Below are 26,233 nucleotides of genomic sequence, written 5' to 3'. Positions count from 1 at the left end.
TCTATTAACTTCCGCTAGGATAATCAGCGGAATAAAGGGCCACTATATAAAAGTAAATGCATATTGTTCTACCCCATAGGTGGAAAAATTAAGTATAAATACTAACAATATCAGAATAATAAATCAGTCATGGTTGATCCTCTTTATTATATTAGTCATATCTAATATTTTTGAGCTGTAACACAGCGCTAACTTTATATTATTTAAAAATTGTGATTCAAATACTAAACTAGTAAGACTATAATTTGTATAAATACAGACAGAAGTCAAAAAATAATTCAGTCTGTTTTTAATGTCTTGTTAGTTGCAAGCTGAACACTTATTTTTAAGCTACTTTGTAGCCTTTCAATCTTTCAAAAATTTTTTTAGTTCAATTTTACTCCGATAGGTTTTTATCATATATCCAAGTATATAAATAAGGACCCGTATTAAAGTTTAGTAGTTTCTTTAGAACTATCAACATTCTTATGCTTATTAAGAAATTTCTCGAGCTAAAAAGCGCTTAATAAAACTTAATGAAACCCAGGAAGTTATATAAAATTATTTTAACAATTAACCACATTGTTAAAACATTTCATTATTTAAAAAGATTCGACAGACAACTATACCTGGAACACAGGAAATCTCTGTGTGAGGATTACCACCGTTTAACCGCTGGGGTTGGGATCTTGGAAGATATGCATCTTAGACTTCGACTAAAAATATAATTAATTTTATAATGCCAATCTGTGCAAAACTAAAAGTTTTTGATCCCGCGGGGGGGGGAATTCCTGCAACACGCTTTAGTGGATACAGGAAATAACTTTAGGTCCCTTATTTCTAAAGAAATCTTAGATGATAATAAAATCACATTTACCCCTGTCAATCTTAGCGCTCTGTCTGTAGATTTAAAACCAGTAAATATCATAGGACACGTAAACTTAAAATTCAGTTTTAATGGATCAGATAAAATATTCGAAGAAACATTTTACATCCCTGAAACGACGTCTAAAATTATAAATCTAGGATATGAATTTCTCAAAGTTAATCAAATTAATTTGCTACTAGATAAGTTCTTATTTGAGCTCCCCACTGGCGAGCAAATTCCAATAGAAAATTCAACAATTAACATAGTTGAAGAGAGTAAAAACATACCCTTAATTCCTACAAACAATGTTCATACAGAACAAAATTCCCTTATCCCAGGAATAAATTGGAGTAACCAGGGGGGGACTGGGACATTAAAGCAAAATAAAACATGCGTAAAACTAGCAAAGAAAACAACATTTCTGCCGGGGGGGAATACAACGGTAATAACAATACCTACCCGCCGAAAAAACGGGAAGCTGTATATATCCCCAAATAATTCTAAAATGACAAGCCATAACGGCTTGATGCTTATGGAGGGTGTTTATAATGTAAATGAGAAGGGAGAATGTTGGGTAAATTTTGTTAATTTAGCAGGAAAAAATATTACCTTATTGAATAACGTTAAAGTTGGATATTGTTTTGAATTTGAATCAGATCCCCAGAATTCCTGCAATAAAAATATTAATCAAATAAATGAATTGTCAGGAACTACACTTCTTAAAAGAATTAAATTCATTAAAGAAAAATTAGACTTAGAAAATAGCGACTTAATCAAAAATAACCCAGGGATGAAGGAAAAGGTAGTAAAATTATGCCTTGATCATTTCGATATATTTTCGGTTGACGATGCCGATATCGGTAACTGCGACCTCTTACAGTATAAAATAGACTTGATCCCCGGGGCCAAACCTACTAAGGCTAGAAACATTCAATTAAACCCATTGTACGAAGCCAAATTAAAAGAACAAATTGAAAATTGGTTAAGGGGGGGCGTCATTGAGGAGGGCTACAGCGAGTGGTCCTCCCCGATCTTTGCCGTAAAGAAAAAACCAACGGCTGGGGGGGAGGGTAAACTTAGGTTTGTAATCGATTTTCGTGCGCTTAATAGTGTAACACGAAAAATTAACTGGCCCCTTCCCTTGATTTCTAGTAATTTAGAAAAATTAGGCACTGGCAATGTATTTAGCACCCTCGATTTGACTAGCGCCTTCCATGCGCTAGCCATTTCAGAGGAGAGTAAACATTTGACAGCATTCACAGCCCTTAACCGGCAGTATCTTTTCAAGAAACTGCCGTTCGGACTGTGTAACGCGCCAAGTGTTTTCTGCCATTTGATGGACAGAGTCCTAACCCTTATCCCTGGCTTGTACGAATTCATAATTTCTTACCTTGATGATCTTATTATATTCTCAAAGAATGTTGATGAACATCTGAAACATCTCAGAAAACTCTTCGGAGTCCTAAAAATAGCAAAACTTAAGTTAAATCTAGCCAAATGTAAATTTTTCACATCTGAATGTACATATTTAGGGCATATAGTCAGTTCCCAGGGACTTAAAATGAACCCCGCATATTTAGAACAGATTAAAAATTGGAGCAGGCCCAGGACAGGCAAGGAACTCCAGCGTTTCCTGGGCTTCTCCAATTATTATAGGGCCTATTTCCCATCCTATGCAAAAAACTCTTGTACTCTAGATGAACACAGAAACGATAAAGTTATCGAATGGACCGATTCCCTATCAAAAGATTGGGAAAATTTTATAAATATGTTCTCAAATTCTATAAGTAAAGGCTATCCCCAGTGGGATAACCCAAACCCCTTTATAGTAGATGTAGATTTTTCTACAAGTTATTTCGCTGGAATTCTCAGCCAAAAACAGGGGGGTGAAGAAAGAATTATTGGAATATGTTGGAACAGATTCGATTTCCTTAGTTCATTACAAAAAATGGCAAAAAGGAACAATAAATGGGGTAACTCTGAGATGGATTTTCTTTATCCAAAGTTTTGACTTTACAGTAATTCATAGGAAGGGTAAGGACCATTGCAATGCCGACAATCTAACTAGAGGGCAATTTTTATGCAAAGAACATAAGGAAACAGATTGTGAAAAATGCACTAGTTCATTTACCTTGGATCCTTATGAACAGGATTGTCCCTACCAAGACCAGATTTTTGAGTTACATGCGGCGTCGGAAGTCGGTGTGCACAATGTCTGGCAATCTGAAACACAAAAAGATCAAGTATTATCTGACATTCGTAGGTGGATATTCGAAAAAAAGAAGTTGTCGAGTTTTGAAAGAGCAGAACTAACCGGCCGGAAAGAGGTCCTTTTTAAATTAATAGAACATTTATATGTTATGGAAGGACTTCTAATATTTAGACAACCTCTTAGCAATGGAACATTCATTGAAAGACCCGTCGTACCCATTGGATTATATAATAAAGTTTTTGAATTAGCACATAATAATATTATAGGTCACAAGGGGGTAAACGAAACAATACGCAAAATAAATGAAAGATTCTTCCTTATAGGAATTAATAAGTTTGTAGAATCACGCATTAAAAATTGTATCACCTGCCTAAGAAAAATAGGACAGGTACCTAAACATAAACAACCCATCACCCATTCAGCCATTAGTCACGAGATTTTTGGCCAGGTATCGGTAGACCTTATTGGTCCTTTAACCCCTAACTACTTTCAAGGACAACATGTCCGCTACATATTTATCCTAGTTGACCTATTCTCTAGGTACATAATCGCTCACCCCATCAAAGACGCCACCGTGGAGAGCACGGTGAAAGTAATTCTTGAACAGGTGGTACCCACCTACGGCTTATTTCGGTCATTGAGGAGTGACAGGGGAACAAATTTCACTGGGGAAGTCTTCAAAAAAGTTATGGATGAATTAGGTATCGAAACTAAACTTATTCCCCCAAGAAACCCTAATAGTAACCCATGCGAAAGGCATAATCAAAGCATTTATGCAGGTCTAAGATCTGATGACCGATTCGAAAGTAAAGACTGGGCAAGAAAATTAGCTTTGACCACTTTTGTAATTAACGCAAGTACGTCTAGAAGAACGGGGTATACGCCATATTACCTTATGTTCGGCAGACAACCAACTCTTAATCTTGATTTCTTTTCACCAATTCTGCAGAACAGGCAAGACATTAATTGCAGGTCTTACTTAAACTACCTAAAAAATTTAGAAGAAATTATTGCACAGGTTTCCAAAAAATCTAAAATCTATTTAGAATTTCAAAATAAATCTAGAAAGGCTTCATCCCCCATTTTCGTTAACGACGTATGCTTTGCCTTTTTTAACCTAGTCAAGATAGGGGTCAGCAAAAAATTGCAATCTTTCTATGGGGGTCCCTTTATTGTAACAAAAAAAATTCTCAGAGGCCCTTTTTGAACTTAGTCCCTTTGGATCAAATCCAATAAAAACTAACCAAGTTGTTAGTAGAGATAAAATACGAAAAATAGATTCTAAAGTAGAATTATTGGGGGAAACACTTTCCTTTAACGTCTTTCCAATTGAAGAAATTGTCCCGTCTGAGGAAATAACATTGACCATAGATAATACCGGACAAACCGAAATGTACGATAATAAAGGTATAGAAAACGACGATTTTACCTACCTAGATAATGATAACGATGAATTTATCGAAGAAAACCCTGAAATTAATCAGGACTTACCCCAAGGGGGGGTGGATTGCGATGGGGGAGGGGATATAATGGAAAAAAACTCACCATTTGAGCCACAGCCCAAAGACCAAGAATCACTTGGCGCAGATCGGTCATCCGGTCCTAACATCCATGTCGAAAATAGTTTCTTAGAAGAGACTGTCCCGTCCGAGGCATCCTTCTTTGCACAACAACCCAATCAATCCAGCCCTGAAAAAGTTATTAATGTTAACAAACAAAGCATAGTACCTAAATATATATTAGAAGAAGAAAGAAAAACTAGGTCACAAGGGGGGGATAACCGCATACACGTCCAAATCGGACTGCATAACCCAATTAAAAGGAAGAAATAAAATGTATATAAAATAAGAGTGGCAAATGTATATAGCTTAATTTATGTATGTATGATAATGAAAGTAAAAAAAAAAAAAAAAAAGAAAATATACGTTAAAACTAACGAATTAACATATTTCAGAGAAAAACAAGAAGCATAAAAATAAAAATGCAGCATCATTTGGCAAAAGCACCAGGAGCTCGAGGTAAATTTATTTTGGGATTCTTGGGGCTTTTTATTATTTTGGCAAAATCAAATGCGTCCGAAATAATACAAATAGATGCGACTCAATGTGTAGCAAACGAAAACCCGCGTTTGAAAATCTCTGAATGCGCTGCGTTTCTTAATATTACTAATATCGAACAAAAACAATTTCACCTGCTTCAAAAGGTTGAAAGAAAAATTATACCTGGAATTCGTTGCCACCTCCGAACCAGTACACACTACTGGTATTGTGGCAGATATAGCCATGTCCACCTCGCTGCTCCAGCACTGGTGGAGATACCGAGCCTCGTATTTTATGAAGACTGTTACACCATGTCCAATACTAAAATATTTAAATTTGAAGGAAAATCGGTCTCAGTGTATGAACACCAGATGTCATATACGCGTTTTATTGTAAACGGGACGCTTTCTTACCCCAACGACCTCCTTAACGGCATTGACCCCGCCTGCGAGGGACACGGCGTAGCCATTAACGGCATTTTTATCCCTGGGACATTTGAGGAAAAACAAATAGGGGTCCAGGCTGAACCTGTTGAATTATTACAAACAAAGGCGGGCTGTTACCTGGGTAGTCACTGGGTGGGAAACAATTGTCTAGATCACAATCTTAGATTAGGCTACGATCGAATTATCTCGGATGATAAATCTGATAACGCTCAAAATTCACTTCTCCTTGGCGAACGGTAGACATCTTTAATATTTCATTGTTTACATTTGAAGGAGAACAGGGTGACCAAAAATATCTAGTGATCGATCCCCAAATTACGCTAGCGCTAGAACTTAAAGATAAAAGACATTTCGAAAATCTTATTCCTGAATTATCTTATTACAAAACTAATATTGATAACTTAATGGTATGGTTTACAAATTCTGTAAAACCATATTTTCCACTTTTAAACGCTAAGGAAAAAGATGACATGCTACCACTGGAGATTTTTTATTCCTACCAACAATATAGTAAATTAATTGTCCCCGAAAATCGCTGCTTACAGAACCACTTTCTGTCTAAAAGTAGTATTCAGACCCATCGTAAAAAGTTAGTTAGGGCGCTCGGTGAGCTGGATCTGGTAATACAATGCAATAACCTTAAAATCAATGTTTCTGTGGGAGAAAATTTACCCTGTTTTGTGGATCATTTCTCGGTTTCAATCAATAATAAGACTATGGGGATATCGCTGTTTTCACGCAGATTGGTTAACACCACCCATCTAACCCCGACCAAATGTTCTGAAAATCCAATTTTCTTACATTTGTACCAAGGAAAATTCATTGGGAATCAAGGGCAGGGTATGCAAATATTAAATGTAAACCAATATCTTATGGATAAACCGATTAGCCTATTTCTTTATCATTCTTGGCAAAGCCTAGAAAAAACTAATTTCTCAGAAAGCGCCGAGGAATTATACCTCAGCCAATTGGCCGCGGACTCTAATAATTTTGAAGTAAAAATTACCGACTACTGGTTTATTCAAACGTATCATAAAGTGGTTGATTTCCTATCTAGTACTTGGTACCATATGGTGCTTGTAGTAGCAGCCATCCTTACAGGAATAGGGTCGTTATTATGCGTCGTTTTTATCATCTACATATTAGCCTGCACCAAGATTCACGCGTACAAAGCAGGAGGTACGAGTGAAACACACGAATTACGGGATTTTACAAATAATGGGGAAAACTAATCTCCAAAAAACGGACGACCTGTAAACAGACATATATACCTATAAGATTGTCGTCCCTGAAGGTCGTCTTTGTAAAAATATTTCCTTATTCGGTATAAGGAATTAATGACCCTTAATTTTAAGTATATTATTTTTATTTTAGGATATCCCAGGCGAAATTTCCCAAGGGGTTTTCACCACTCCCATGGGGCCGGTCACCCTTCATACCGTCGTGGATATGAAGAGGCACCCTTCTACAATGAAGAGGACTATTATTACGACAACAACCAGGGCTATCCCCAGGGCCATGAGGAAGCCTACTATGAGCCTGACGAGAACAGGTATCACACCCAGCCTCGAGTAAAACCGCCACGCAACCCTGAAAACCTCACTGAACTCCAGTGTGTCTCAAAATCGATCCACGTCTATCGCACCGCTGGAAAAGATGTTCCAAAGGAGCTCCTTGAATTGCAAGAAAACTTGCGGCAGGCTAAAAGTTTAGAAGCCAACGAATATCCCGATAAAGCCAGACCTAGGGTCAGGCCTTTAATGGAACAAAATATGATACCTAGGGGAGGGGAACCGCAAAAAAATCGGGTGGAATCACCACCAAAACGTAATGCCTCACCTGAACTAGAGGTAGTCGCCGTAAAATCAGCCCCAAAAGCGGTAGAAAAACGACCGCCAACACCAACAGGCAGCGGCGGCCCAGCAGCCAAGAAGGCTAAGGTGGAAACTCAACCGCCTCCATTACCCCCTAAAAAAGAGACATTAGCAGAAAGCAAAATTGAGCCTAAAGCTTTTTGGGTGACTGCTGAGGAATGGAAAAAAGTCCTATCCTCCACCGTAAAAGAAGCAATAGAAGAAGCTCTTCTCCCCTTCCAGAGAAGCCTGGAATCTAAAATTGCTAACAATGCCTCATATGTTGAGAAAGCACATATACACCATGGCAAGCGCCTTATTGAAATTTCCGCCGAATTACTGCGGAACCGCAAAACTTTGCGCGAAAAAATTCGCACTGTCTCCGAGGACTCGACCGTCGAGCTAAAAGCACGAATGACCTCTGTTATTGAGTCCACTAGTCGATTGTTGGACCAAAACTCTGACAGGGTAATTAAATATATTAATACTCGTTGTAATATTGTAAATGTACCTGGGCAGAATGTGGCGACCATAGAGGCATCCCTTCCCGCTGAGGACGCACCCCGGCCAGATGATGATGGGGTTGAGCTGATTTCCCACTATGGTGGTTCTGAGTGCTCTGATGAATACAGGCCCACTGATAGAGAAGGCAATCCCGAGGTCCTTGATCCTGCAGAGGAAAACAGTGACACAGAGCTTGACGCTCAAATCAGCGAGCTCTTTCCATCTGGAATTGATCTGCCTGTTAACCCACAGGCTGGCGCTGTCTCTGAGGACCCAGTGGCCCCGGCTCCCTGCGAAGGCGTGTTGGCCCTCCAGAATGCTGTTGCTCCAGAGCTTCCAGAAGCTCCAGAAGATCCTACTCCCTCAGAATCCAATCCTGTTGATATCGTAAAAAGGGCTATGGCCGCAATCGAAGAACCTGCGAGTACAACAACAACCCGCAGAAGCAGGCGTGCAGGTCAACTGTGAGGGAATACTTCATATTCCCTCAGAAGGAGGCGAGTGTGGCATTCTCCATTCAAGTTTATGCATTTCCATCCCTGTCCATATTCCTATACTTCTCTAGCTGAGTCAGACCTCCACTTATAACCGCCATTATACTCCATCCTGCTGTGTTGAGGGACTAGTTGATTTTATGTAGGCCTCGTGTGAACATCTCACCACCAGCTTACACTTGGTAGACTGTATACCTATATGCTAGGTTGTCGACAGTCTTAGTCCCATATTCCTGTGCACGTGGTTTTCTGTCCTGTACAGAAAACGAGACGTCCCAGCCTTTAATTGATATCATATTTAAATATATCCAATAAATAATAATCCCATTAATCTGCCTATTCTAACCAGTTTAATTACTTAATAAATCTTGTATTTTTTAGAAATACCTTTGTTATATTATTAATATATAATTGTGTCGAAGCTACTCTATACTCGTATTCCGGTCTGTCTGTACATCCCCTCATACGTCACAAATATGTGGATCATCTAAGTTGTCCCAACCTCATTTCAATTTTGTAGAATATGCAGAGACCTCAAACCCTATGTGCGATTCTTCCATCCCAAATTTATTATTTATCTTTTTTTAAAATTTGTTTGTGGTCCATTTTGGATTGAAGTGAAATTACCTGTTTTCATCTGATTTTTATTAATTATGTTTAAATGCATTTAAAGAATAAACATTATAGTACAGCAGCTTGTCTATAACTAAATAATGTCCATATGTCCATCTGACACTATGCCACAAAATAATTGCATTTTTAACAAAAAAGCACATAATTCATGAATGAGTTTCTTTACTTTAAAAACTGAAATATAAAGTGTTTTCTACAATACCTGGCAAAATTAAATTTTACTTTCATTGATTGGAGAATGTCCTTTATTATTACTATGTAATACTATATTGTTTTTTCATTAAAACATACGATGGTCTGCTATTGCTTCTCTATTAACGGACATGGTTGCTCTTGTTTAAGTTTAGTTTAGACAAGTTTTGCTTGTTAAAAGTTGAATTATTCTCATCAAAGATTTAAAAGAATTTTGTTCAGTCATTAAAATAAATTAAAATGAACATTTCTATTTAAAAGATTTCTATTTAAAATCAAATTTCATTAAAAGTATGCATTTCAATATCACCCTTTGATGTAACTATTGAATAATACTCTTTTGATATTAATTGAGCCTGCACATTTTGTACTAGAAGTAAATTTTGAAAAGATGCATTTTATTTGAATATCAAGAATAATAGGAACTTTTTTTTCCAACAAGCCTTTGACTCCACACACAACCTTTGTCTGCATAGTTCAGGATAATTAGACAGGTCAACGGATCAATGCAATGGCTATTTATCCTTTTCACATAAAAACGCAATAAGGTCCAATATAATAAAATGTAAGCCATTAAAATTCTCGGGGAAAATGTCATTTATCAGATACCTGAAGAAAGTATTAAGGGAAAGCTTTAACTGTTCCACCTTTCTTTACAGGTTACTGATGCTGCCATTTTTATTCTTACGTTGTGGATTCAGCTGACTTGTCTTATTTCTCAATAGTGTTTAGCAGTGACCCTACACTACGTGTAGGGTTTATTAATTTGTTGTTAAATGATATTTACAAAACAGTCAATGCAAAATCTACATCTTACCTGTAACCTTTACAGTATCAGTGCAATATCTCTCCAAATTTAACAGATCATGCACACTACCTAGGAATATTAATGAACAGTGTCAAATATTCATATTTTGTTGTTGTTTCCCTGTCTTAGACAAAACAGTCCAAATTATTAAACCAATATGAAACTTTGATATTTGACTGTTTATGTTTATTTTCTCATGTCTATTTTTTAGATATTCCATCCTTTCTCAACAACTGGGGTTATTCCTCTTATTCTACTCTCAAGCTTAAACTACAAGGTAAATATCAAGCAGAAACTCAAACAAGGATGACAACATCCATATTTAGCGACTTATTGAATAATAATAAAAATGTAACAAAAAAAATATAAATTTTAATATTAAATTATAAATCAGAATAATCTTTCTAAGGAATCTCCGTAGAATTTAAACGCGCATTTCAAAACTAAAGTTTGGATTTTCTGATTTAAGCTCCTCTGTATTTCTCTCTAAAATGCCTTTAGAGGTCAGGGGCGCAGCAGCTAGAAGTGCCCAAAATTTTTGTGTATTTTTCATTTGAACCAGGTAATTTGTAGATAAAATGGCACAAATTCATTCAATTAAAGCGTAGACAGAATTTTAAATCTAATTTTTCAAAACTTTCAATTGACTTATGTTTTATTTATTTTAAATTAAATTTCAAAAGATTGAGTTTAAAGTTTAAAATTTGCGAAAATTTACTTTTGGAGTAGAATTGAAATTTTTGTTTGATCAATTTAAACTTGTTTCTCCCATATTTCAGAATAGTATTTTTCGCCAAAGTTTGTATTGATGAATTTGTCTTTATTTCAAAATTCTTTAAATACTGTTTTGTTTGTAATAGATTTTTATGCCATATTATTCCCAAGTATTCAAACAACTTTCCTTTTGATTGTATGTCAGTTGTATACAAGTCCTATGTGTGTAAAGTAATTGGTTTCAATTGGCTTTACTTATATTTTTTAATATCAAACGTTTTATATAGCAGCAGAAATAAAAATAAACAGACGAAAAGGTTTACTATTATGAATTATGAAAAAGCACTGTATTTTTTAATTTCACAAAGTTTATACTCCATACTTTGTGCATATACGTATGTCGTGTGTCCGCAAAATTATCATAATATTTCATTGTTTAAACACGATAATATTTTTTTATTGACAGATTTTTATTCCGATAGTTGAAATGAAATCAGCTAGCTATCCACTACAATAATTTTCATAAAAAAAAGGATGGGACATAATTTGCCGATGAAACGAAAGACGTCAAATTATTAACGTGTTATTGGATTCTTTTAACAAGGATACATATGATTGGTTCCTTTTAGTGGCAAAAGAAATTCATATATGACTACAAATAATAGATGGTCACAGTTTTTCTTGTTTTTTTAGGTGTATAATCACATGTCAGAGACAAGATATTTCCACTCTACTCGCAGGCGCACCAGAGACTTTCTTCTTGCCAAGGTATTTCTAAATATTCTAATTTTTGGTCTATGTTCAATTTTTATATATTTTTTTCATGTCATGTCATATTAAAACTATTTGCAGTACAAATTTATTTTGTTGGGGGTCTCAATAATATATTTATAGGTTATTAAATAGCCTAAAACCATCTATAAACATAAATTAACAACAGCCTAAACCAACTCGGGACCTATATGAAGCTTCCCTAAAATAAAAAAGGTTCAGTGGTTAGCGCACTCAAAACATACAAAAAAACTTACTACTTATTTTTGCGGGGTTCTTACTTATTGTTATAATAGCAGGAATCTAAAGGGATAATACAATGACCCACAAATTGATGTTCATCCCCAATGATAATACACCCCTTCTTTAGAATACAATTATAGTAGGTGAAACGTCTGGACACTCGACTTATTGAACCACCCAATCAAAATTCAAGAAAAATTTAAATAAAAATAAAAGTTTTTAAGCCAATGAATAAGAAAACGTTATTTAGAATCTTGTAGGACTAGTGTAATGTCCCTTTCCTCCCTGATATAATCATCCTTGTTTTGTTATCTTCCATAAGTTGGCTAATGCCATGTATCTATAATACAAAGTAGAATGATGTCTGTCCGTCCGTCTGTCTGTCCGTCTGTCTGTCCGTCTGCTTGTCCGTCTGTCTGTCCGTCTGTCTGTCCGTCTGTCCGTCTGTCTGTCCGTCTGTCCGTCTGTCCGTCTGTCCGTCTGTCTGTCTGTCTGTCCGTCCCTTAAGATCTCGGTAACCACTGAAACGATCATATACCTACTGGTCCTGTGGTGGTTTTAGGCTATTTTCTTAGGGGGTGGGAAACCCCCAACCCTCCCAAAAACCTAAGAAATCTCCCCATTTTTTTTTTGCTGAAGATTTCCTTGGTTCTTTTTTTTGTTTTTGCTGAAGAGTTCCTTGGTCCTTTTACGAATTTGGCCAAAAAAAATTTTTTGATCACCTCTTGTGGCAAAACCTCTAGAGACGAGGGGCGGAGCTGCTAGTTATATTATATTATATTAAGTTATTTTTCCTTTTATCTCTCATTAATATTAATTATTTTCTTCCTGTCTTAACATCTTATATCACATATTTATTCTTAGGTAGGGGATATAAGTTTTCAAGAAAAACTAATTTTCACATAAATAACAGAATATTCTTAATCTTAATGATGAAATCATTTTTTATATAATAAGATCCAATTTAATTACAGAATATTTTTAAAGTTAAAAATCAATCCTGGAAGGTTTTAAAATATTCTTTACACAATAGGACTAAAAGAAACATTAATTAAAAATATATTCAAGAGTTTATTTTAAATTGTACATTTTTGAAAAACAAATTTATTTTCTTGATCGAATTTCCCGCTACAGAATTTAGAATTTTAGATTAATCCAATAATCTGTCAAGTAGGCTCCTAACCCCTCAAACCCCTTATTCACTTATTTTTTGTAGCTTCAACTGGGCTCTCTAAACCCTTTCTTAATCTAACCTAGCCTAAGCAACATAAATACTATTTTCCAAAGATTATTTGTGGTCCAGTTTCGTTTGAAGCAAAATTACCGGAATTTTCAATTTAACTTAAATTCCACATAAAATCAAAACCAAATTCCAAATCACAAAATAAAGTTTTAAGTTTCAATTTTTTTATTTAAAGACATATTGAAATGGATTTTTCTTCTGATTGTGATTATTCATTTGTCGCATCGTATTACAGACAGCTTTCCACGGATATTAAAATGGAAGATTATATAAGACTAAAACCATACTTAAATTATAGAAAGTGTCCTTTTTTAAAAGTAGAGAAAGACATTTGTTTATTACACTAGTCCCAAAAGTTTTTATAATGGCATTTTATTATTCGTTGGCCTAACAACTTTGGGGAGTTTTATTGAATTTTGATTGGTTGGTTAATCATGTTAATGTCCAAACATCTCAACCACTAATTGTATTCTACAGAAAGGGTAAATTTGTGTATCATTATTGGGATTAACATGCATTTATCGGCCATTGTCTTTACATCCCTGCATTTTTAAATACTACCGACAAAGTAAATTATAGATTTGCTTCGTTTATAAAAAAATATCTAGAGAAAAAAAATTGTAATATGTATATTATATGTATATTATACATATAACATGTATAAACCTATTTGTTAATTAAACATTTGTTCCTTGGATAACTTCATATAATATTCAATAACAAATAAACACAGTGGAATTATTGATGACTAGTTTTAGTAACAGGATGTATGTGTCTGTCCGTATGCATGTCTGCTACGATCTTGTAAACGGCTGAACGTTCAAATTTTAGAGAAGTTTTCTGTTGGTCCAGGGAATGTTTTAGGCTATTTGTTAAATCCAGGAAAATACGGGACATTTGGCTATTTATTACACTAGTCCCCAAAGTCTTGTAATAAATCTTTTTTATTCAGTAGTTTAATAACTTTGGGTACTTTTATTTAATTCTGATTGGTTAGTTCATTACGTGAAGTGTCCAAACGTTTCAACCACTGATTATAATCTATAGCAGGGGTCATTGTCTTATCCTTTTAAATCGCTAATTACTTTTTGTAAACCAGCATAAAAGCAAACTTGTTTAGAATTGTGTAAATTTTTATATAAAAATTTAACTTTTTTCCACTGTGGACGTTAATTAATTTTTCTTTTATTCACGTACGTAGGAGATTTTTTGTAATGTTTTCTTTTATATTTTTATGTTTTTTTTGTTGTTGTTGTTTTCAACAATTGTTAATGCATAGATATAAAAAGATAAAAACATAATTCAACGAGTACAATTATGCTTATTAATAGCGGATCAGTAATATTTGTCATAAAATCACTTCACATAAATTCATTTCACATAAAGTATCATTTGACATAAACTCATTTCACATAAAGGTACACTTCACATAAATACGTTTCACATAAAGGTACATTTCATATAAAGGTACACTTGACATAAAGGTACATATCACATAAAGGTACGTTTGACATAAAGGTACATTTGGCATTAAGATACACTTGGCATAAAGGTACATTTCACATAAAGGTACGTTTGACATAAAGGTACATTTCACATAAAGGTACGTTTCACATAAAGGTACACTTGGCATAAACGTACACTTGGCATAAAGGTACATTTCACATAAAGGTACATTTCAAATAAAGATACATTTCACATAAGATACATTGCACATAAAAACATTTCACATAAAGGTACTTTTCAAATAAAGGTACACTTGGCATAAACGTACACTTGGCATAAAGGTACATTTCACATAAAGGTACACTTCACATAAAGATACATTTCACATAAGATACATTGCACATAAAAACATTTCACATAAAGGTATATTTGGCATAAAGGTATATTTCACATAAAAAAATGTCTTTCACAAAAATGTATATTTTACATATGGGTAAACTACACAAAAAAACGTTTCACACAAAGGTACGTTTCACATAAAGGTACATTTTATATAAGGGTATATTACGACCTTTCACTTTACATTTTAATTCTTTTAAGGAGGAGATTTTTTCTCCTGAAATAATAATAATAAACCTACAAGAAACTCTGATGTAAGGGATAATCATATCACAATGTTTTTTTCCAGCGGGTAGTGAGATCCTTCGCCACAGACAGATAGAAAAACATATATCTTTTTCATTTTATAACACTAGTTGCTTCGCCTCTAGCTCCTAAAGTAGGATGTGGGAGTTCAGGAAAATAGCTTAAACCATAATTAAGTTTCTCAAAATAAAAAAAACTATTCGGATCATCAATTTCAGATATCTTAAGCTTCTGACAAATTACTACATATGATTGGAAGATGACAGTCAATTAATGAAACGTATCAATTAAATGATGTTAAAGCTAGAGTAATGGACGGACATACAGACAAACCAATATTTTTAAAAAGTAGCTTTTCTACTGGAAAAAAAGTTGTTTATTGTTTGTATTGAAATAACCCAATTTTTTCGAATCATTTTTTATTTAAATATACTTAACAATAGAATTTACCTTTTAATGAGAAATAATCTCCAATTCTATATATTCTCATACTTCAGCTTGTTTGTCCGAAAATTTTTTCCAAAAATATTAGAATATTAGAAAATAAGAATTGGAGTAAAATTGGCTTTTCTTCATAAAAAATAATCCTTTTTGTTTTTTTTTGTCTTATTTGCTTAGGTAAGGCATTACAGTTGCATTTTTGTCTTAGAATTAGTGGATATTTAATCTCATGTGAGTCTTGTATAACAATTAATATATGAGCGGTTGTCCGCGTATTGGAACATGACTTATTTTCCCTTAAGCCCCCACCGTACGAGAGATTAATTCTATGATTTTTTTAGTCTACCCAGTAATACTGGATTAAATAAACTAATGGATTCAATTTCAGGTGATGTCAATTCTTGTTGTCGTCTTCCTTGCTTTGAATGTTCCCCGTCTTGGTATCAGCTTTTTCGAGGTAACACCTTCTATTTGACTCTATTATTGCCATTTTTAACGGTAATTAACTGTTCCACGGCGTTAAGATTGATTTTGATTTTCTTGGTTTTAAATTTTGAGCAACTATGATTTTTAGTTTGTTATGATATATCTATCGTTTCTGAGATGGGGGAGATCCCCCCCCCCTCCTCCTCCCGGAATTATGATTTTTAGGAGCCCCCCCCCCCCCCTCGGAATAGGTACAACCTCTCCAGTACGGGCAAATTTTCTGTGTGAATAGCTGGGTTGGTATATTTGCCCACCCCCTTTGCATACTTTTGGAATTATAAAAATCGTTTAACCAAAAAAACCGCGTTGCTAAACTGTAAATATTTAGAGATTTAAAAAGAGAAAAATTATTTCAGTATTTTTGAATGTAAATCTGAAATAGAATTAATTATAGCGCTCTAAGGCTTATTAAACAAGGCAAGCTTTGTATTAAAGTAGCGTAGCAAAAAATAATCTGACAAATATAATATAACAGAAAAGTATTATATATACAGCAAAAAAAAAATAATATTTTTGTTGAAGTTTTTTTTTACAATTTTTGATTTGTCAACAAACAAGAAAGCAATTTTTACTTAATTTTCGATTAAATGGACCGAAATATTTATTTTACACCTAGTTATAGAAGAGCTACGCTAATAATAGTTATTTATCATATTTTCGTAATATTGTGAATGCTAGAAAGGATATTAAAATTATTTCAACAATTTTGGTCATGTGATCAAAATTTGAATTTTCCTTCTACTATTGCCCCCTCTGGGGGCGAAGTAGGTGGAAATTTAAATTTTTGTCACTTGACCTTAATATTGGTGAAATAATTTTGAATGACCTTTCTTGTATAAGCAATATTAATAAAATACGATACTTGGTTTTGTCTCATTCTCTATCTTTTTCTTAAATTCAAAAAAGTCTATCAAAAAATTTACATCATCTAAGGGTGAACAATAAATATCTCTGTCTATTTTTCTCTATATTTCTTCCCCCTCCCCCCTCCCTCACTTTTCTGTCTATTTTCTTCTCTCTCTCCTCCTCTTTTGTACGTTCATTTATACAATAGAGATAACCTAGAGACAGCACAAGGGAATTTTGTTTACATTATGTATCAGCTATAAATTGTTGAATATCTTAGGTTAAAGCTTTCCTTGGGTGAAATATTTGAAGAAAATATTTCTTCCATCATATAATGTGAAGCGTATGACACAACATATAATAAGTTAGTTATAAATAATTTAATTTCTTATAATAAAGTTATCTTTCTAAAAATTATATCATTGCAAAATTTAGTTGCAAATAATGTTGCTTATAGGGCTGTATTTCATATATGTACAACAAAAAGTGAACAAAGGTTTCTTTTTAAGAAAAAAATGGGGTCAGATTGACCAACTATGTCTAATGTTTATACCCACATCAAATATTAAATTAAAACAATGTACAGTAGAGTGGATCAATTTTGGACATTGAATTTGTAATCAACATCTACAGTTTAAACGTCATATAAGAAACCTAAATATAAAAAATTGATTTTGTCCTTGAGGGGAAATGGGGGGAAGGTGTTTCCATGCATTAAAAATTTTAGAAGTTTATTCTGGAGGTGCAACTTTTTTTCTTTCAAAGTATTGCTTTATGCATCTTTTTGAATTTGTCTTGTTGATTAATATAAGAATATCAAATTGGTTTTAAAAAATATTCATCCAAGCATGAAAAATCTTAAATTAAATGTAAAATCTCTTGGTTTTTAAATTTATTTATGGATTTTTCTTGCTAGGATCAATAGTTTTAAAAACAGATTTTTTATTCTTATTCTACTCTTCAAGACAAAATTGGGAAGGTGCATAAAGCTATACTTTGAAAGAAAAATAATTGCCCCCGCCCCCCCCAAAAAAAAAAAAATTCTCCCCACAAGTGTCTTTCTAAAAGTTTACATGCATCAGCGAGCCTCCCCATTATTCAAAATATTTTCTTTTCATTTTTTGGTCTCTTATATGATGTTCAGACAGAAAGTGTATGTAGCACATTTAAATTAGAAAATCATTGAAAATCAAGCCACTCTAATGTACAGCATTTATTTCTTCAATTCCACAGTACAAAATTATTCCTGTATTTTAATTTAACATATCATATAGGAAAAAATATTCTTGTATTTAAAATTAAAAATCATGTTGGAATTTTTTTTACAATTTTTAAATTTTTTAATAATGTACAGCAAATTATTTCCTTTTTATCTGATGTTTTGAAATTTATAAGATAGTTAGAATAAATTACAGAAATAATGAAAGATTTAAAGAAGAGAGCGTCAGGGGGGGGGGCGAGGGGGGTTTCCCCCCTCAGGAGAGGGGGGGTTGAGGGGGGTCTCCCCCCTCAGAAAAAGCTTGGGCTTAAATCTTCAACAAATAAAGAAAACAAAATTATTTTAAAAATTTCTTTTTTATGTTAAATATTATTATTTTTGTGACACTTGATTTTAAATGACAAAAAATGTTGAAATAAATATTACCCCCTGTATGAAATGTTAAATTAGAAATCAATAATGATGTTGGAAAATTTATTCTCATTTTATACTCTGAAAAAAGGAATTGACAAAAAATAATAATTTTTATTCCAAACTTTTAAAACAGCATGCCTATTTCTTATTGGTTGACACTCGAATTAAAATAAAATAATGAATATTATTTCAAGACCAGAAATAAATTTGAAATAAATAATTTTCTTTCCCCTATATTTTTTATTCCAAAATGCCAAGAATTAATTTTGAAATAAAATAATTTTCTTTCCAATATTTTTATTCCTTTTTCTTATTGGACGTCATTTTGTGTCCAATGAGAGACTAGTGTTTAAATATTTTAAAGCTTATTACAGCATTTATTTTGAATATGATAATAGCAACATTCTCACATTAAATGTGATAAAATATATTAAATGAAAGACTAAGCCCATCAATTTTGTAAATGCACTTTTCTTCACTCCCATTCTGAGGCGTACATAGGACTTATCATGGTGGTTAAAAGAAAACTAAGATGGCATTTTTAGTTTGTAACACAAAAGACAAACATACGGACGGACAAATAGAATATTCAAAATCAAAAATATACCGTCTATCTAGCCTAGCCGAAAACATTCTTAAACAAGCAGATATTTGAAAATTTGAAGAATAAGTTTTTTAGTCTACATGGTCAATAAACCCCATAACAAAAAAATGATTTCTCCCATTTAAAGGAGGGGGGGGGGGGGTATATTTGCACTGATTACCTCGAGTATTGTCCACGCCGCTAATTTCATTCATTAGCTTTCTCTTTATTCAATCTGTTTATTTTTTATTTTTAAAGATATAACATAATATGTATGCTAAAATAATTGGATTTGTGTATGCTATATGTCCAGTCTAGTAAGAAAACTAAAGTAGTCAGAGAAAAGGTCTTCATGTTAGTCCTATAAATGGTCGTAGTCCATTGCTAATGTGCTTTCACTTAAACCTTTATCTTGACCATCGAAACACCTTTTCCTTATTCGTATTTTTTAAGATAATCTATTATTAGCCCTTTGCTTACGGGGCAATCTAACCTAATCTAAAAAAAGGCATCAAAAAAAGGTTTTGGTTGAAATATGATATCGAAGAAAATTAATGAAAGTTTTAAAACGGTTTAAATTTTATCGAATGTGATTAAAAACCAAATTTATGTTTTTAGGTTATCAGTATAAAGTCCATGATGATATGTTTAGAAAATGAAGTTCAATATGAAGTCTCACAGGATATATACAAAGGTAAAGACATTGGTATAGAGTTGCTGTGCTTCAAATATTGACATTGAGCTGTTTATTACACTAGTCCCCGAAGTTAGTATAACGTTTTATTATTCGTTGGCTCTGCAACTTTTGAGACATTTATTGAATCTTTGTTAGTTAGTTCCTTAAGTTGAGGGTCAAAACGTTTTAACCACGAATTGTAATCTACAAAAGGGAGAATTAAGTGTATCAAATTGGGAAAATTAATCCTTACCTGGCTAATTTTGTACTTTTCACATTAGAACTACTTATCATATAATTGAAAGCGGCTAAAAAAAAACAGTCAAAGGTCATCTCAAAATAAAAATTATTTCTTACATAGAGAATTACTTCATTAAATGAAATCATAATTTTGAAGTTGATTTAATAAATATAAAATTAAGTTATTTTACAAAATTTGAGCCCCCCGAAGGTGTTGGAAATAGAAAAGCTACTTTGAAAATACGATGAAATGCCCCTTAAGAGGCGTTGCCACGAAAGTGACTATAACCCATTTTTTTGTGGTTCATCCTCAGGATCGAGGAATTATCCTAGGAAACCTTTATATTTATTAGTATAATGCTTCAATGGATCTATAATCAGCGCCCTAGAGAAAGAACAATTTGCGATAAATAATTTTTCCCCTGCAGTCTTAATGGTGAAATTCTGTTTTTTCGAAAGAATGTTTTTTATTAAAATTAAACCGAATTTGCTCTTTCCCTTCCTCGCTAATTAATAGTATTACAAATCTAAGATATAAGATGTACTATTTCTACCAATTCATATAAGTCCAATCATGTATATACCTATGTAATTTTCTTCATATAATTAAAACAATTTAAACATAAAAAGTACCGGACTTCCTTTTAATACAATAAGGATCTTCTTGAAAGAAAAGAAGTAATTTTCTCGTATTCATTCGAATCCGGTGGATAGGAACCGGTTCTCATCCATACGAAAAAACTATGTCTTGCATCGTATCATATCCAGTTTTCTACGAATATAGGAATGTACAATCATAAGATTAAAACCAGTTTTTTAGCCGGTGCCTTCGGCACCACGGGGCTAAAAAAAAATAGTTTTAATCTTATAATTGTATATTCTATATCCGCGGAAAGCCGTTTATAATACGATACGAGAAATAACTATTAAAAATAATTTAACATATAACTGAATATTTAGATCAAACCTACAAAGAAAGACAATTTTCAGCAGTTTACAAAGGTTGTTTAAACGGCTGACAACACAGCCAATGTTAGATCGTAACAGCAGGGCCCATAATGACAGCATCAAACATATATAATTTTGCATTACAATAGATATCAAACAATTAGACATCACTAAATTTGTAGTCATGCTGTTTTTTGTGAAAATAAGCCAGCTATAATAATTGCTTATATAAAAAAAACACTATTTTTAAGTCTTGATATTTTTATAACTATTTACATGCTACAAAATTAAAATTCTTACAAATATTTGCCCTATATGTAGTTGAAACCATTGAATAGGAAAAAATATGCAGTTCACTAAATTAAAGTTTAAATTCATTTCGTGCAACTACCCCTTTACAGTTCTTCATTTTAGGAAGGCTTCACATTAGTTCAGTCCATTTGAGTTGTGATGGTATTAGGTTATTTTTCCACCTTTCTACCATAATATATAGTATCTAGTGTTAGGGGCGCAGCTAATCCTTATACTAAAGTAACAGGATGTCTGTCTGTTTGTACGAAAGGATCGCGCTAACCGCTGAACCGGGTTCTCCTTAACAGGGTAGCTTCTCATAGATTTATAACTATTTTGGGGGAGGGTACAACCACCCTCCCAAGAGAAATCGCCCCTAGAAAAAAAACCCAAAAATTTTTTTTTAAAACTAAAAGTAAACCCCCCCCAAAAAAAAAATTCCTTCCCCCAAAAATTTTTCTTTACATTTTCTTTTCAAATCTAAAATAATAAATTGGGTTATCAAATTCGACTCTCCCCTCCTCAAGTGCCCCTAGAGGCCTCTAGGGGCGTAGCCGCTAGTATTAAATAATAATAGTGTAAAGAGAGTGTTATTTGAGTCAAAAAGTTTAATTCATGTGTTTTACAACCAGCCTGATAACTTCTGTTTGCGTGTTTGGCCGTTTGCAGTCTTATTTTTTTTCAAGAAAAAAAGTTGTTAAAATTGACCTATCCTCGTATGCCTGATTATTGCAGTTTACTGTGCCAACAATTCTAAACTCTAAACTGTGCAGGGATAACGGGATAGGACACTAGAGAATCATTATTATTCCTCACAATGCTAACGCTGCCGAATAAATTGATATACAACGCTCTACCCCCACTTTTTAAAATACGATAAATTAACTCAAAAATATCGGCGAGGGTGGAGGATGCAAAAATACCCCTCTCCCCTACGGTATTTCTGTCTTTGAATGTTTTATATAAGGATAATCGGTATGAAAAAGGATCCACACTGCAACTTGTAGAATTATAAGATTAGTCAAGATTTGATTCATTGCCTTGCACCTCTGAACATGATTACTCTAGTCATTTATAAATATTGGGAGAAAATTCTGGTGCCCATTGAATAATCTATCAGAGATCTTTATCTCTCTGATACTGCCATAAAAATACATGACGTTCTTGAAAATTAGAAATTTGTGAAAATGGCGTTCCATATTCAAAAATTAATAAATGTATAAGAAAAGATGTCTAATCCAGACAACTACCTGCCCAAAGAGGAAGAGACCATTTTCGTCTGCTAGCAAATTTCTCAATTATCCTCGCTCTGTGGGCAGAATTATATTAGTTTATTGCAGGGATAAGGAAGATGAATAAATCTTTATGTATTTTATACAACACTAAAAGGGGCGATTATCGTATTTTTAAAATGGCTTTTTATAGGTTATTTTAGGTTAGGTTTGGTTATATTGGGTTAGGTGATTGCCCCACAGGGTTAGAGGCCCCCGCAGGGGCTAGAAATAGGAGAAAAGCTACTGTAAAAAATACGAAGAATCGCCCCTTAAGGTTCGTTGCCATAAAAGGGACAATACCCCAATTCTCTAATTAGAAAGTAGTTTATTGTGTCTAAATATCCCAGGAATAAATATTTTAAGGATTTAATTAATATGAGATTATAATAAACGAGAATCATCAAAAAACAATATTTTTAAATGACTATATGGTAATGATTATATTATGCATCACTTTCAAATTATCCCTCATTGCAACTTAAATTTTCATTAAACACACCCTAATATTAACAAGGATGACAACATCAATAAAAGCGAAGCACTGAAGCGGTAGGACAAACGGACATTAACACTTATATAGTGTCAGAACTGAAGAATATAAATGTATAAGAATCGGAGCAAAATTGTAAGTAAATTTGTTGAAAAACTGCTTGATAAAGGATAATGTTTATGGACATACTTACATTTTTAGGACTTGATTATAGAGTTGCTTTGCTTATAACATTATACTTTGTTGTCCAAGGAATCAACATACCAAAAATCAGATCAATCGGACGATTACATCATATAAAATTTTGTTACATGTTTAAAATGGACGTACGGACATTCTTTTTATTATTATAGAGTTGCTACGCGTTCAAAATCGTACCTAACTACCAAAGGAATAACCATGCAAAGTTTGAAATCGATAGGACAATTCTAACATGCCTAAATTAACGAAAAAAGCTATCTCTCTGTGACGGACGTATGGACGGACGAACCGACCCTAATTATAGAAAAGTTTCGCTTTGAAAAAGCAAGGTCTATGATTAATAATTATTTTATTATTAATATCATTTTTTTGTATTTCAGCTGACATAATAGCCAGGTTGTGTGCTGTTATCAATTCCGCCATAAATTTTATGATCTACTGCATGTTTGGTTCAGGTCAGACATATTTCATATTTGTTTACATTTTTTATCTTAATATTTCTCTTACAATTTATAAGGCTAAATTAACCTGTTTTCGTTAATGTTTGAAATTTGTATGAACTTGTAAGATGTCTGTTTGCCCAATTTCAAACATTGGCTTCTCTAAGGAACGGATGTCTTTTTTTAATTTCAAAGGCTACATAAAGAACACAGTAATAGTGTCTGACTGATTATGACGTCACAAAAAAAAATTAGCCAATGAGAGGCCGTAATTGACCAATGGTAAATTTTATAGTGGCCTCTCATTGGCTATTTTTTTTTGTTACGTCATAATCAGTCAGACACTATTACTATGTTCCTACATAAAATTAAGTATTTATGTTAATCATGTTTCAATGCTTAAAAATAATCAGGAACCATGATTCAACAATTTCATTTAAAAGTGCTGCAATTTGGATTTTTGTTGGGCGTATTAGATATGGATTAATTGAATATATTTATGATAATGCTAATAGAAAGATACCATTACATTTTTTTGTCTAAATCCTGGTTTCGTAGTCCAGAAAAATTATTTCTTTTTAATGCTTTTAAATTTAACTAGGTTTTATCTCTAATTCTAAAGTTTTACAATTATATAGGAAATATGTAAAGTTTTAAAAATAAATCTGTTTTTAGAATTTCGGCGACAGCTTTTCCTATTATTAGGAAAAAACAACCTGGCCAGAAATTTATCCATAAGTGTATCCAGGGTAAGTTAATTTTGCCTCTAAATTGAACCAATCACGTTTCTTCTTGTCGAAATACTGACTTCTTATTGGACGTTTCATTAGATGGAGCCACATGATTGGTTAGTTTTTGCCCGAATTATAAAACTGAGATTTAAATCTAATTATTTGTTATGTTTGCAGATAGTAATAGGATCATTTTACCTATGAATTGAAATAATATCCATTTAGAATTTACCTTAAACTAGATTTATTACAATATGAGTTGAGAATAATTTTTTTTCATTTTTTCCTGATTTTTTTTATGTTTTTATTTAGAATTCATAAAATGATTTTCTTGTATCCTTAAACATGATTTTTCTCTTATGTGGTTTTAGCCTTTTCAGTACCTTCTAACCTAACCTAAGCCAATCAAAAAGAAGTTATTTTTGTTTGGGAAAAGGGGTAATTTTGTTGTTTACAAGGGTTAATTCAATCCTCAAATATTTCTGTTTGAACAAATTAATCAAAATTTACAATTTGAATGTATATTTTTTGAAGAAATAAATGAACATTTGGTTAATAGATATTTTTCCTTTAAAACTTAGGATATTTATACAAATATGAAAACCTTTACTTTAAAAGAAAGAAATAAAAACATAAGATTGTACAAAAATTTGTTATGATTTGTAAAAAAAAATGTACATAGAAACTCTTGTAGTTAGTTTGATTAATCAACTACATTAAATTAACATTTCTTATCATGAAAATGAAATTAATTATTGATTTCTTTGGATTTTAATGTTGGTACCCACAGGGAATACACAATGGACTGCAAAATTGATGTAAATCTGGCCCAAAGAAAAACAATCTGTAGATTAAAATTTATCAGTGTAAAAGTTTGAACACTGTTACTTAGTACCAAACAATCAATATTACTTAATTTACAAAAAGCTTAAAAGCAAACGAACCGCTTAAAAGAATTAGTTTATAAAACTTTGAATTCCATTTAATTTACTTTCCATTGTCCCTTCCCTGGGTTCCCAAGAACAAAAAGTTTGTTGTTGTTAAATGCTTTGTTGATGTCGTACTGTCATTAATTAAGCATTCACCAAAAAATAAGAATTAAAAAAAAATTATTGATTTGAAACATTTGAAATACCAACTACGTAAGATATCATTGTTGCTCACGTAGATGAATAGTATTTATGGTAATTTTATGTATAGAAATCCTCAACCATTAAAACTTTTGAAACATTATTATTTTATGAATACATAGAATTAATAATTATACATGTTATAATTTTCCTTATTCTTAATGTTTTAATTATATTTAGGGAAGATATCAATGTAGAGAGCATTCAAGTGTAAGTAATTAATATTTTTTTCCCCTGTCCGCCTGTAAAGGATAAAATCGTATTCAGTACGTACCCCCCCCCCCCCCGCCTCATCTTCATTTCTATAATGGAACAGAAATTTTGACAAAGCCAAAATTGTGTCAAAAATAATCCATGTGACGTCATAAAAATGAGGGATTATCAATAAATTTTTTAGAGGTTTTCTTTCCCACTTTTCCTCTCATCTCCCTCATTTTTATAACGTCACATGGATCATTTTGACACAATTTTGACACAATTTGGGCTCTGTCGGAATCTTAAGGGATAAGACAATGGATGATAATGATGTTAACCCCAAACCCCTAATGTAGATCAAAACGGTAAAACAATTCATTGAAGATTTGTACAACCCAAGTCCCCAAACTTTTCAAGCCTACGAGAAAAAGATTATGATAATAAACTTTGGAACCATTATAATTTATTACCAATTGTCTCCTCCCTCACACTTGAAAATTACTTTAAAATAGTAAATAATAAAATTTTAATAAATCTT

General features: G+C 32.8%; 1 protein-coding gene across 2 annotated transcripts in view; it reads left to right on the top strand.

Moving 5' to 3' along the window:
* LOC145330618 (FMRFamide receptor-like) overlaps nucleotides 1–26,233 on the top strand; it is a 167,750-nt gene that overhangs the window by 106,758 nt on the left and 34,759 nt on the right. Inside the window, exons 9-15 of one of the 2 annotated variants that reach the window (XM_080175279.1) lie at nucleotides 10,240–10,305; nucleotides 11,436–11,510; nucleotides 15,920–15,988; nucleotides 19,698–19,773; nucleotides 23,580–23,654; nucleotides 24,315–24,388; nucleotides 25,681–25,710. In XM_080175279.1, coding sequence (XP_080031405.1) covers nucleotides 10,240–10,305; nucleotides 11,436–11,510; nucleotides 15,920–15,988; nucleotides 19,698–19,773; nucleotides 23,580–23,654; nucleotides 24,315–24,388; nucleotides 25,681–25,710 — 465 coding nt within the window. The remainder of the gene's footprint in view (nucleotides 1–10,239; nucleotides 10,306–11,435; nucleotides 11,511–15,919; nucleotides 15,989–19,697; nucleotides 19,774–23,579; nucleotides 23,655–24,314; nucleotides 24,389–25,680; nucleotides 25,711–26,233) is intronic. The other variant, XM_080175280.1, reaches the window with a different exon arrangement.

This window comes from Acartia tonsa, chromosome 10 (genome assembly GCF_053477335.1).
Source record: "Acartia tonsa isolate MP-2025a chromosome 10, ASM5347733v1, whole genome shotgun sequence".
NCBI lineage: Eukaryota > Metazoa > Arthropoda > Copepoda > Calanoida > Acartiidae > Acartia > Acartia tonsa.
This window is presented reverse-complemented; position numbering and strand designations above follow the sequence as displayed.